This window comes from Pholcus phalangioides, unplaced genomic scaffold (assembly GCF_987345545.1).
Source record: "Pholcus phalangioides strain wild (caught in Gottingen) unplaced genomic scaffold, Ppha-v1.0 ptg000018l_1, whole genome shotgun sequence".
NCBI classification, from domain to species: Eukaryota; Metazoa; Arthropoda; class Arachnida; order Araneae; family Pholcidae; genus Pholcus; species Pholcus phalangioides.
Window position 1 is genome coordinate 17705393 of NW_028301611.1, and position 13665 is coordinate 17719057.

Here is a 13665-nt window from a genome sequence, read left to right on the forward strand (position 1 = left end):
AAAAACAACTGCATCAATTATTACAGTATAAGAATGCGTCAAAGAAAATAGAAATTCATATACACATAAAAAGCCGTAAACTTCCTCTCCTGAATATAAATGGACGTACCGTTTTCATCAAAATTTGTGTCATCACCTCAGACTAAACACACAAAATCAAATACAAATCCCAAGACAAATTATATTTCAACCAAATAAATCCTCGGATCATACTCGTAACAGCCTGTTGAGTAGATAAACCAATTCGAATACACCCTAAATACAAACCACCTTTACGTGACGCATAAACTTGACGTTTACGAGAAGAGAGAGAGAGAGAAAGCCTTGCTTACCACTGATAGTAAAAAGCCACGAAAGGAAGTAAGAATGAATGTACGGGTGAGGCAAAATATTGACAGCCAGCAGCACGTTACAGTACACGAAATTGTCTAGATATGGGGTAACAGCCCTGAGCGTAACACTTTTTCAAGTTTTTCGAATTTTAAAAGAAAAAAAAAAAATGTTCGTATCAATTTTTATGCGTAAGGAAAAGGGCCTGGGAAAAAAAAAATGTGTAATGCTCTGGCAAGCAGTCAAGTGTCCTTTAAACCCTTGATGCGTTTCGTGTTCCCGTTACATTACATGTATGTATTTTTTTTTTTTTACTTGCAAAATACCTCTTCTCGTACTTGAGACTCGTACTTTTCTTTCTTGCTCATTTTTATAAGTGAACGGTGACGATATGAGAAGTGACGGAAGTTTTAAAAGAAAAATGTATGTATCGTGAGGAGTAAAAGTTTCCAGAGATGGAAATAAAATACGCGTTTGAAAAAATAGGAGTTTTTGTTTTTTTCCCCTCGTAACACTTGAACCAAGTCTCGAAAAATCTCGTCCTCGTTGTATGACAAGTTGCCGAATAACGTCAAATACTCGTGCGGTGGTGTACGCAGAGAAGATATAGTATTTCGTTGCAGCATTTCTTTTTGTTTTTTTAGGAAAAAGGAAATTTATTATATTGACAGTTTTTTTTTTAAAGTTTGTTGATGTGAAAAAATATCCATATACAAGTATATGACAATGATTGAGATCGATTCTTTTATTTATATCGATTTGTATGTACACATTTTGAATTGTGAAGGCGTCTGTCTTTTTTTTTAAGGAACTTCTAGTTCGCCTTTCTGAGTATAACTTTGGTTTATCGGCACGGTGGAGTTTGATACTGTTTTACCCCTGGAAGATTGGGCGGATCCAGGTATTTCGCCCCCTTCCCGGCGTTTTTTACTCCATTTCGCCTCGGTGCGAAACTTAAATTCCCACCGCTGATATTTCGCATCGGGCATTCCGCCTGCCCTGACCGGATGAGTGACCGAGTAAATTAACGACTCTGTATGTGAACAAGTGATTGGCTGAGTGGCCAATGCAATGATGAAGTCAAATACACATGTACTGTATACAAAAAAGGTGTTCCTAAAACTATTACTGAACTATATACGAAAAATCTGCTCCTGAAGCCACTGACATGTATGCAAAAAATATGCTCCTGAAGACACTGACATGTATGCAAAAAATATGCTCCTGAAGCTTGTAATTGAATTGTATGCGAAAAGTCTGGTGATGAAGTAATTGACATGCATACAAAAATCTGTTCCTAAAGTTATTGACATGTGTACAACAAAATATCTCTGAACAAAAGAAGAAGAAAAAAAAGAAGACTTCTTTAATCATAACACTTCACTCATAATTCGAAAAATAGGGGGCAGATGGCAGCACTATAACAAACATCACGCAGAAACAAGCTTCACAACGGACACGCACATTCCAACATCTACCATTTCGTTAGAAATTCCGAAGAGGAATATGGACGAGGTGCATGTATTGTTTAGTAGTAGCACTGAAAAATCAAGCACAACACTACATACGCACTCAGACTGTTGGGTACGAACACAGTTACACTTCCGGCACAACTCAATTGTTAGTAAATCAGCCATAGATGGTGATAGACCTGAGTTGTGTGTCGGTTTGAAAGAAAAAAAAAAGGTCCACACGCACATAGATCGCAGCGAATACTACGTACCAATTACGGAGCACGGAAATGTTTTTCAACAAAGGAGGACGGGGAGAACACTTTCTATACATATAACTAGCCTCCTACATTGTCTTCAGCCTGATAACAACAATTTACAGGGGGGGGGGGGAATTGAATAAGCTTAGCTTCAGAAAGCGCAAAAAAAAATTTTCAACGGGAAAAAAAATTTATCGGAATTCCCGATAATTATGAGCGATTATTTTCCTATCTTATGATATCAACCCGTTCCGTTCTTTGGAAAAGCGGTAGCAATACCCGAAAATAACATTACCCGTGTTTTCAATGAGAGGCGTCGACTGTGACATATCTGGACGATATGATCGAACCAGATATGTTTATTGTTGATTCTGTAGCAATTTTTAAGTCGACATAGCAATTTCAGAGAACTTCGCCAGAAACAACAGCGATAAACCGGTGAGAATCCATCTGTTCCATATTTAACACTCCACAGCAAACTCAGACAACTGGTCTGAAAGAACGACAAGCAATGTCGATGACAAGGTGACAGACACTATGTTCATATTCAGTTCCGATTGTGGATTTACTTTCAAATCTTTTAGGATGGGGAAAAAAAATGTTATACATTCTCCTGGTCTTTTCCAGGCATAATATTTATTTTGGAGAGAAGCCGCGCGTTATCTCGCCGCGTCACAGTTGCCCATCCTTCATTGAACAGTGACACTTATTCCCGTGCGTGAAGTTTAGGCGATGTTATACACGACAAACCATTTTGATCAAAAAAAAGTAGTAGCAAGAAGAGCCACCGAAACTAATGTTCGAAGGATTAAAAAAAGAGAAAATTTTATCTCAGAGGCTACAGATGGTCATTACGAGCGGTAGAGAGTAAACTGGACACTGACAGTCACCAAGAGCCGTGACCTAAACGCTATCATGACATTAAATGAATGAGAAATCTCCCAAATATGTAATTTGCATATTCATGTACACACACATCAGAAACGCGTCTTTGGCTTCGCTATTTACTTTAGCAGGCATTGAATATTGAAGGACCGGTCACACCCTGCTTCACATCTCACAGAAATATTGAAACAATCCCGAAAGATGGATATGCATAGGGAAATTTCATTGATTTTTTTTTAAATATAAGTCACAAATTTGAAATCATAATAAATATTGTATAGATAAAAAAGTACAGTGTCGATATTGCGCACAAAAATTATTTATAAAATCTGGAATCATGGATTATAGTCTTTAACCCTTAAAGCGATATTTTTAAGTTTTCCTGATCCGTATTATAACTGCCAAAGTTCAAATCACTGAACCTTTTCGAAATTGCCACCTATTTTCGAGAAGAATATTTTTTTTCCCTATTGCGTGGGCTGATAAATACATACATCCACCCAACCGAAAATAATAATATATGTAACACTATAACTATTGATGGCTGGTATGATCAAGGATTTATTTATTTAAGATTTGGTTACGTTCAATATAATATATTCGATGCATGCTATACATGGGGAAGCGCTCCTGCATGCTGATCATTCAAATATTACGTCAGAAGCGGGCGGGGGGGGGGGGGTTCGGATTTGCTGACTTTTGATGACAAGGGTAGGATTTGGATTTGGAGATTGCTTACGTCATCAACCACCCATCAACTGACGAAATTTCGCCGACAAGAGGGGAGGTCAAAAATGGCTAGAAATCTGCTGAGGTTATACTTGAATGGCCCTCCCTCTTACAACGGCACCCATCGTGACGGAAAGTGTCTTGGTAGAGCGGAAACAAGTGAGGGGTGGGGGGGGACAGGTACGAACTAGTTTTGTTGGTCCCTGATTGGACGAAGGGAGAGATAGGTTTTTGGGAGGGGAAAAGAAACGTGCGTGCCCACACACATAATAAGGGAAAAAAAGAGGTAAATTTCCCTATATTATTACACATAATATAGTTATATTCGAACCCAGACCTGCACAGTGAGAAGCTAGTTCCCTATCCACTCGACTGCCAGGCGGCCATTACATTACATTAAAAATGAAAATACCGACCAAATTTAAAATTTTTCACTTCGGTAATTTAGGCTGGATGAGATTTCTCTGCGTGACCTTTGAACCCTCTTATGAATCCCTTAGGGGTTCAATTTAAAAAAAACCCTTCTTAGTGAGATTTTACGTCATGAAATAAAACCACTCACCATATTTCATGTTTGCAGAGCTTCAGCAATTTCGGCTCGGTGATGATAAAGTAGTGAATCAGTCAGCCAATCAGCCCCAGGACATGTTATTTTTACATGTATAGATAATAAACAAGAGAAGAGGAAAAACTCTATCGTTTTCCGTTGTTTATGCTGAACGCAATAATCTTAAACCACCTGGAAGGAAAGGAAAAGCATCGTCTCGCTCCTTCTGTTATTAGACTTTGAACAAAAGCTGACTCCGCCCATTGGCAGAGTTGATCGACAGGTTGGAGGGGGGAACGGGAAACATGTTATCAGAGAAAGACTGTTGTACATTGTACAGAGCTAGCTGGTCTCGTCAATGCCGAAATGGAAGGGTTTTAAGAATACGAAATATTTTGGAATTGCCAAAGTAAAGCGGATCAAATTTGACGAGATATCTCGTCATTTCCATCGTAAGGGTTGAAGCGTCTGTCTCGCACTTTGGTGTAGTCGGTTTACAGTCCCGTGTTTTTTTTTTTTTTTTTTTTTTAATTATCGTCGACTTTAGGCAGGAGCCATTTCTCGATTTATGAACAGGACCCTTCTGAACAGTATCTGTAAATAGAAATTACTCTCAATCTGGTCCCATTTTGGAATCAGAAAGTAAAGTCTGACACTTTTTCGCAGAATATATATATATGCTCATTCCTCCCATTTCAGATGCTGTTTGTGACCCACCGCCATCGCCTACCAATGGAAGGATTTCATGTTCTGGAAATAATGAGAATTTGTAAGTGATTTTCTTTTTATTAGTAATTACACAATCACTGTCAATCCTGCCACACAGAGACTCAGTCGACTCATAAATACAGGAATCTATGCATCAGTCACTCTCACTTCCAATTTGGAAGATGGCTGGCAGCACGAGTAAAATGTCTTCGATTTCTGTCCAATGATAAAATATGACCGACTTTTTTTAAGTTATTTTTTTCTGACCTGTTGAACTTCTGTTATGTTTCAGCATATGCCAAGCGACTTGCATGCCCGGATATGTGTTCCCTGATAGCGAACAAGAAATGGTCACTTCATGTTCTTACGTCACCGGACAGTGGTTTCCGAAAGTCAATTTCCCTGATTGTACCCGTGAGTATATCCATTGAACTTTCGTATAGCGCTCCCAAAGCAACGAATATGAATAATCATGTTTGCTTGTTTTACTAGTATTATTATTGAAGGTCTTTTTCTCTGTTATCTTAGCAATATGTAGCCCAGAATGCGAGAACGGTGGCAGATGCGTCGGCCATAACCAATGCCTATGTCCTTCGGATTTCAGAGGGCCACACTGCGAGTATGGTGAGAAGATTTCTATAAATACTATCAGGGCCTGAACTAGAGGGAACAGAATGGTGCAACTGAACGGACGGCAAATTTTTGGGGGTGACAAATTTGAAGATAGAATAAAAATACCGTAATGAAACAATCGAATTTTACAGTGGTGGGTGGCCACAAAAACATGTTTCCCCCATCTTGAAAAAAATCCTAGTTACGACCCTGGATTCTAAATTGCCGCTACCTTGTATACAGTATTTTACTGTTTATATGGAGACGTGTATATATTTCTCTCTCTCTCTCTGGTGTTTTTCTGAATCCGTCTGAAAAGCACGATATTTGCTGTTGGTGAACTACTGTTGTGCACTCTCCAAAAACACCCACTACCGCGTTTGCTATGGCCATTCGACCGCACATTCTATGATCAAAAATGCTTATTTAGGTGTCTCATATCATTTCCTGAAGTTTGTATGAATTTAGAATCGTTTTGTAGTGGACTCAGTCCCTGAACTTTTCTTTCCTATCCTTAATTATTAACAAGATCCTTAATTAAAAGACACAAAATGAATTTTGTGAATCCAGTCGCTGAGCCTCTTCAATTTTTAAAGACACAAAATTGAATCTTACTTACGAAATTTTAATTCCCAACTTTGACTAAGCGCTCTCAGGATGAGGAAGTGGTTTCATCTCCAGTTCCTCAAAAGTAATAACACGATGATAACACATAATATCGTGGTGGATATAATCTCACGATACGAGAGATCATTATTACCATTATGATCTCATGGTCTCTTTAAAGGATGGTTCAAGTTTGATAATATTATGAAAACGGGTGTGTCTACTAATGCTTTTAGAAGTATATTTAAATATTTGTTACTGATATGGTTGCACATTTTGTTTTGTGCGGAATTTAGCGCTGGATTTGTGCGATTCTAGTTCTTTCCTGGGTGCGGTAGCTGCATCTTGCCAGACTGATTCCAAAGAGACCGTATGTCAAGTACATTGTGGCAATACAGAAGCGAAACTCCAGCCTCCAGAGCCGACAGTTTACAAGTGCAGTGCGGACGGGAATTGGGTGCCGAATCAGAAGCCTATTTGTCATTCAGGTGAGCGAAATTCTCTTTCTTCAGGACGAAAGTTAAGAAAGACGAAATACTTTCCCCTTCTATAGCAACTATTGTTTTCTGTGATCTGTCAGATTATTCCTCGGTGATTGACCGTCGAGTGGAGACGAACAAGTCTACTGTTTACACCACAAGCAGCGGCAGTAGGACCCATACCAGCAGTTTCTGGACATCAAGTGAAAAACAGCAGCAAACTAACCATGGCCGTGGTTCTTATAATGGTCTCGATGAGGGTTACGTCAGCGATTCCTCATCCCAGCAGCAGATCGGACAAGAAACTGTCGATGATGATCACTTTGGTGATCTATCGCAACAAGTCGTCGTGGACGAGGAACTCTTCACGAAAACCGATTCTTCCAAGACCGGACAGCTCCGAGTCCCCGATCGTGGAAGGGGATCCGATACGTTTGAAATGAATGAGAAAGAGTTCAATCGGAACGGGATCGAGACCAGTGGTGTAAGTTGGAAAATAAGAATTAGCATCGCTCTTTGCTAAAAGTGACATACAAGAGAGTGTTTATTATTATCATTATATAATATCTGTTGAAATTATAACCCTTCAACTTGTGTTGGAGAGTAAATAATTATAACTAGAATATTCAATTTAACTGAGACAAATATGTAATAGAAATTTAAATACTAAACATGGACGACAACATTTCTTGTTGCTCACACTTGAACACCCATGTTCCTTGTGCTGTTGCCAAAACTCTGAATATAAATACTTAACCAATAACCTGTTTCCAGATACCAAAAACAGAAATAAAAATAAACCAATTGTTTGTCCATTGACATAATACCGTATTCTATCAATATCAGCAACACCGCTTCATAAATGTCATGCAACGAAGAAAGGCAATATTGTCGAAACCCTTCCGATATTAGGCACCCATTAGGACTAAAAAGTTTGACAGCTAAGGGGGAATGTCAGTCAATTGGGGGGGGGGGGGCTTTTCCAGTGTGGTTGTCGGCTGAAGTTAGTTTCTGTGGTTCCCAACTTCCAGGCACAAATGCGAGCCGATCTCAATTTTAACATGACTCGCCGCAGAGAGCAACAGACCTACACACGCAACGGCAAAATTATTAAATCATTACACTTCACTCATAGTTAGAAAAATTAATTGGAGATGGCAGCACTTCACATAAGCATTACACATTAACAAACTCCGTGTTACGTTCACAACACGTACACGTACATTCCAACATGTACCAATTCGTTAGAAATTTCGCAGAGGAATGTGGAAGAGGTGCCTGTGTGTTTTTGTAGTTGTGAATGGTTGACGAATTCATCTATTCTACGGGTTGGATAAAAACATCGATTGTCGAGAGATGTTTACTAACAATGAATGTCCACTATGGGAAATAACACTGTACCGCAGGCTTTGACTTGGAAAACCAGACATGGGTACGTTAATATTCCTTACGGAACCGTTAACGTAAAGGTTATCTGTTGGAAAAAATGCAACACAACTCTGGTCCTATCACCATTGGCAATTTACTACCGACTGAGTTGTGCCAGAAGTGTCATTGTGTTCAGCTAGAAGTCTGGGAGCTATCTGATGTTGTATCAGATTTTTCAGTGCTGCCATCTATATTTCGAATAGGAAATGAAGTGCAATGATTTAATATTTGTATCGTTGTAATGTGGGGAAAAAATTAAAGACAGCCGAAAACTCGCCATATCCAGTGATTCATAACGGGGGGGGGGGGGGGGGTTGCCCGATTTATTTGGGAGTGCAGGGGTGGGAGGGGTTACATAATGTGAATTAATTAATTAAAGAATAATTAAAATGGTGACAAGAATTGAATTTTTCAATAACAAGGTTATCACACCATTCTGGAAAATGGACGCCATTGATTGGTCAGGTGGGAAAGCTTTTTCTCGTTAATGTCTAATCTTAGTAACGAAATGTTGTTATACACAAATTATCGTACATTCAGTCGAATATTCCGACTGTCCAGCTCATTCTGGAATTCTGTTTAAAACACTTCCTGACTTCACTCAGCTAGGGCTCCTTGAAATCTCAGGCTGACATATCCGCCATCTTTAAACGCAGATGTGATTTTAGCATTACAGCTACAGCCAATCGCTGTGTTCTCTATCCTGCTTTATTTTCTAACGATTAGACGTTAGTTCGAGCGGTAAAACCGGTTTTTCATTGTAAGATGAAGAACGATCAGTCCGCCCTTCTTTCGGTGCAAACCGGTTAGATACGAACAGACAAGACAGCTTTAGACAAGCTTCACGTTGATTTGTATGGTGCAACGCACACCGGTTAGTCAGTCAAATAGAAACGTTGCGTCATACTAATCCATATGAACTAAAGCCGGGTTTTTCAAGGAGTAGAATTTCTGGGCCGTGTGCCGCGTGAAAACGCTGATTGGTTAAAAACCTGAAATACGGGTCTTTCTGACCAATCAAGCGTTTTCACGTTGCTCACGACGCAGAAACTCTGCTCCTAAGAAAATCTGGCTTAAGCGTGTCTAAAGCTGTCTTGTCTTGGTTTGTCGTGTCTAACCGGTGTGTACCCAGCTTAACGTATCAAGGCAGCACCTCCTAGAGATAGAAAGCCTCCGCACGGGTTGCCATAAACGTCATTCAGACTACCTAGCATGTTTGATACATTTTGAAACACAGCATCCTATTTCGTTTCTTCTTATTTTGGCGTAGAATCTTCCTGATTGGCTCACAAATACCGCATTGGATGTGGGGCATAGAAATCGCCAATTCTGAGCCCGATCATTTCTTTTCCTCACAACGATGATACTGGCAAGAGCAGGGTTTTTTTTTCTGTTTTATTCTGGGTTTTTTACTTACTGACGTCACAAGCAGCGTGCGGAGGCCTTTCATCTCTAGGAGGTGCTGATCAAGGATCCGTAATTTATACAGCCGACAACTTCGCAATAATCTTCCTTATTGTCTTCATTGTGCGTGTGCATGTAGGAGAAAAAGAAAATTGTTTTCTGATTCAGGGTAAATATCTAACTAATAGTATAAACAACATTGCCTATAGCTCTGTTACAGATGATGCCGCCATAAAAAAATCCCCCGCCTCTTCGTATATTTCTGATTGATATTTATTTACTTCAATTTTCAGAGACCAAGGTCACCATGGGAAGCTTTGGGAGTCAAAAGTAAGTTATAAAACTCGTCTTTTTATCAGCAAATTTCAACTATAATATTTTATATGCTGGATAATTCATCTTACTTCAAATTTTCCTTTTTCCAGCGACATCTAGTGGATATTCTGGAGTATGTGTGGTCTGGGGCTTCGGCCACTACCGCACTTTCGACGGAGCGCTTTTCACATTCCCCGGGACTTGCAGGTATGTATTGTACGAGGACTGCTACAGGCCGACCACAGCAGTCACGGTCCAGACAACTTGCATACACGGCGACGCGAAGTCTTGCGTCAGGGAAGTCGGCCTTCGCATCCGAGGCCAAACATACATCCTCAATCCTGTCTACGGGCTCCTCAGAGACGGCGAACCTATGAAGATACCGACCTCAATACACGGCGTAACTATCAGAAGAGTATCGAGGTACATAACTGCTGAGCTGCCTACTGCTACCGTTTGGATCGATGATGAGGTGGGTATAGCAGAAAATTTGTCCGGCAGCTGTGAGCCTAACCTGGTTTAGTTCTATTTAGTTGTTCTTTATTATTGGGATTATTTGTTCTTGGTGTAATTAATCGAGAAATACCGAGTAGCTTTGGACAATGGTTCTTAAGTTCTTTTCAACCATAGCCCCTTTGCACCATATTTTCTTCTCGTGGCCTCCCGCCTTGACATTTATGTCCCAACTCTCATCCAGACGCGAGTTCTCATTTCTGCTTATTTAGTTCTTTTCTTTTTCAAAAAATATAAATAAGATCAATCTCCAGACCCCTAGACTTTTCCGACACAGCTCTGCCTCTTTTGAGGTAACAGAAGTAAGGTGCTTTGCATCGGTCCGGGGCTGTGAGCGGTTCTATCTATCTATCCAGACTCCTAGACTAAAGTTCTCCTGTGGGTATGGTATATATGACTGCCAAAGTCCGAACTCGATAAATTCGCGACTAAGTCGTCCACTTCGCAAATCAGCTAATTTTATTAAATATTGACTCGTCCAATGTCCGAATTTCGGATATTAGCTGGCCAGCTCGTGAAGTGACTGGTGATGCCCGGCCAAAGTCCGATATCAAAAGACATGATTCGTTGTCATTGTCAAGTTGGCGTATTTTTTCGTGATAATTATGTCCACGTTAATTATGGCAACCCATCAAACGGCAATAATTTTTTTCTCCAAAATTTGGCAGAAAGAAACTATATATTTATATAATTATTTTTATAGTTTTTCTCTCAAATTTCACTTTTCTTCCTCTAGTCTCATGGAGCTAATCCAATACAGCTGCATTATATAGACATATATCACACGCTGGTGATATTTTTATGGGCATCTTTTTCTCAGCCACCTCGTTGGGCATTTTGCCTGTTGTGGCGTTGTATTTGTATAAAGAAAAATGTATTTGGCTTCCACCAGGCCGTCTTACATCAGCACATCGAGCTTTGGCCACGTTTGGCCACGTTTATCGGGCTATCCGTCCAAATCGCGAAATGGCCGGCCAAAGTCCGAATAATTTCTGTAATTCGAACTTTGTCCAGAACTCTTGGCCGATTCACGATGTGGCCGCCCCGTCGCGAATCGACCTCTCTTCGGGTTTTAGCAATGACATATATATATATATATACGTTTTTGTTCCATAAAAATAATTGCCGCGAACAAAAATGTGTTTCCTCTTATAAAAGTTGTGGGCATTATTGAGAAGAACTGAATATTTCCCAAATTTGATTCATGTTATTTTAGGTGTTTTTTCAAATTGGGATAAATTTATTTTGGGATATTGGATTACGAATGTTTTTAAAGAATTACTGGGTTTGCCTCTCTGTGGATATGTGTCCTCATAAATTTCTCCAAGAAGGAAAAGGAAAATGGTCAAGAAAGGGATAACAATGATTCCGTTCAAAAGTGTACCGCATTTTAACGGAATTACTCATTGCGTATATGGAATTAACTTTACTTATTATGTCCCAACTTCAAGGCGTTTGAGGGTCACCTGGCAGGTGTCCTATTTAGCTAAAAGTTTTTACAGATTGTTTTTTTTTAGAGTGAAACAGGATTACACGGTTGGGAGTAGCAAAATTTTAACGTTCGGGAAAATTACTTATAGCTAAGAGCCACCCTAGCATACATAGATATTTTCTATCACAAAAAATTAGATATGATGTATTTCTATTATTAAAAAAAACCAGGGAACAGTGTCACTGATCGCCGACAAAACCAAAGTGACGAACAGAAGGACGAAATGTGGATTCTGCGGCAACATGGACGGCAACCCTGATAACGACCTAACTTCAAGATGGAGCGGCGAAGCTTACAGCCTACTCGCCTACGGCAGGAAATGGAAGGCACTCGACGGCAATAGAGGTGCGTACTGTATTTACCCCGATAGCTCAACTCGGGAGGGATATCGTTCGATTTCTCCACGACGTATAAAAATCTAAATATTAACTCGAGGACATATACGTTGTATCGAGAAAGAAAATTACCTCCATCACGTTACAAACACACACAGAGCGATTTGTATCGAAATCAAAGTAGAATGACTTTAGAGACGACGAATCGAGTCGATGTATTTTTATTTGCTTTGTTTTTCGCTCTTGGTGTATACATAGAGTATCGCTTTCGCATCAGTGACAAACAAGCTCTGTTTGTCAGTGTCAGACTTCGCATTTCTTTTGTCTTGAAAGCACAAAAAAGAGTCTCTACTCCTCCCTCCTCTATCCGAGAATGTCTCTTCCAGTTTCGCAATAAAATCTCCAGAGGAATTGCTTTCATGGAATTGTTTTCAATAGTGAACTAATATGCAATATCGTTCCATATATATGCGCTTGTCTTTGCAAGGAAAGAAATGCATGTATACGTACAATATACCAAGTATACATTCGATATTTATTTCCAAGAAAATATCTTAAATGTTATATCCATCTCTGACATTTACTTATTATCGAAATGAATAAGAAAATATGGTGTTCTGATTTTCGTACATGTATGTGCGGTCAAATGAAAAGGTGACAAGGGGCGTAAATGTAGCACATATTATGAGAAGTACGTGTATGGTGTGCTGCTGGTTACAATGTGAAAAATATTTTTACGTGTGCATTGCTCACTAATTACTCATTACAATTACTAATTTACATTGCATACTTACATAAACGTTGCGCGTTCGGGAAGACGATTCAATTGGGATGAAGCATAACGAGTAGGCTCGCCTTGCTGTGGTGTCATCAGGACCCAAAGAACTTCAGAGATGGGCATAAAAGCGGAGGTGGTCTTGTTAAATATCTTCATTAGTGACCAAGGACCACTGTCGGCCTAAAGACGGAACTATCATTTTTGATACAATTTCTATCAAACAGTGGAGGGCGGGGGGCGATCCCTATTGAGAAGTAGTGAAAGTAGGTGGACCTCCCAGTTCTGTCAGCAGATATGCTTGTCCATTTATTTTTTAATAAGAAACTTAATTCTAAACTTTTTTCTTAAGAAACTTAATCAATGGAGGTTCGTGGTCATTTCTTTCAATTGCCAAGAAACTTGATGAAAGGCGGTAGGTTCTTGAACATTTCTTTCGATGATGAGGAGTGTCTGTCAGCAGAGACCCTTGATCTTTTGTTTCGTTTGCTAAGAATTTGAATCAATGACGGTACTTGGTCATCCCTTTCAACGGCCAACAAACATAATCAGCAGATGTCCTTGCTCAATTGTTTTTCCGATTATATAGGAATATTGTCAGCAGAGGTCCTTGATAATTTCTTTTGATGGTCAAGAAACTTATTCATCAGAGTTTCTTGGACCACCGTCATCAGTCGGTTTGACCACGAAACGTCTGTTTCGGGCCATAAAGAACAAATTTCCTGAAATGTTGATAGCGGGGGGGGGGGGAAGGAAGGGGTGTTGTTGCATGATATAATGCTCAAAAACATGTGCT

General features: G+C 39.6%; 1 protein-coding gene across 2 annotated transcripts in view; it reads left to right on the plus strand.

Annotated features, from left to right (window-relative positions):
- LOC149071782 (hemocytin-like) overlaps positions 1-13665 on the plus strand; it is a 218274-nt gene that overhangs the window by 82387 nt on the left and 122222 nt on the right. For both annotated transcript variants that reach the window (XM_089247586.1, XM_089247587.1), the window contains exons 19-26: positions 4902-4971; positions 5203-5324; positions 5439-5534; positions 6425-6616; positions 6709-7091; positions 9733-9769; positions 9865-10226; positions 11930-12104. In XM_089247586.1, the coding sequence (XP_089103712.1) occupies positions 4902-4971; positions 5203-5324; positions 5439-5534; positions 6425-6616; positions 6709-7091; positions 9733-9769; positions 9865-10226; positions 11930-12104 (1437 nt within the window). The remainder of the gene's footprint in view (positions 1-4901; positions 4972-5202; positions 5325-5438; positions 5535-6424; positions 6617-6708; positions 7092-9732; positions 9770-9864; positions 10227-11929; positions 12105-13665) is intronic.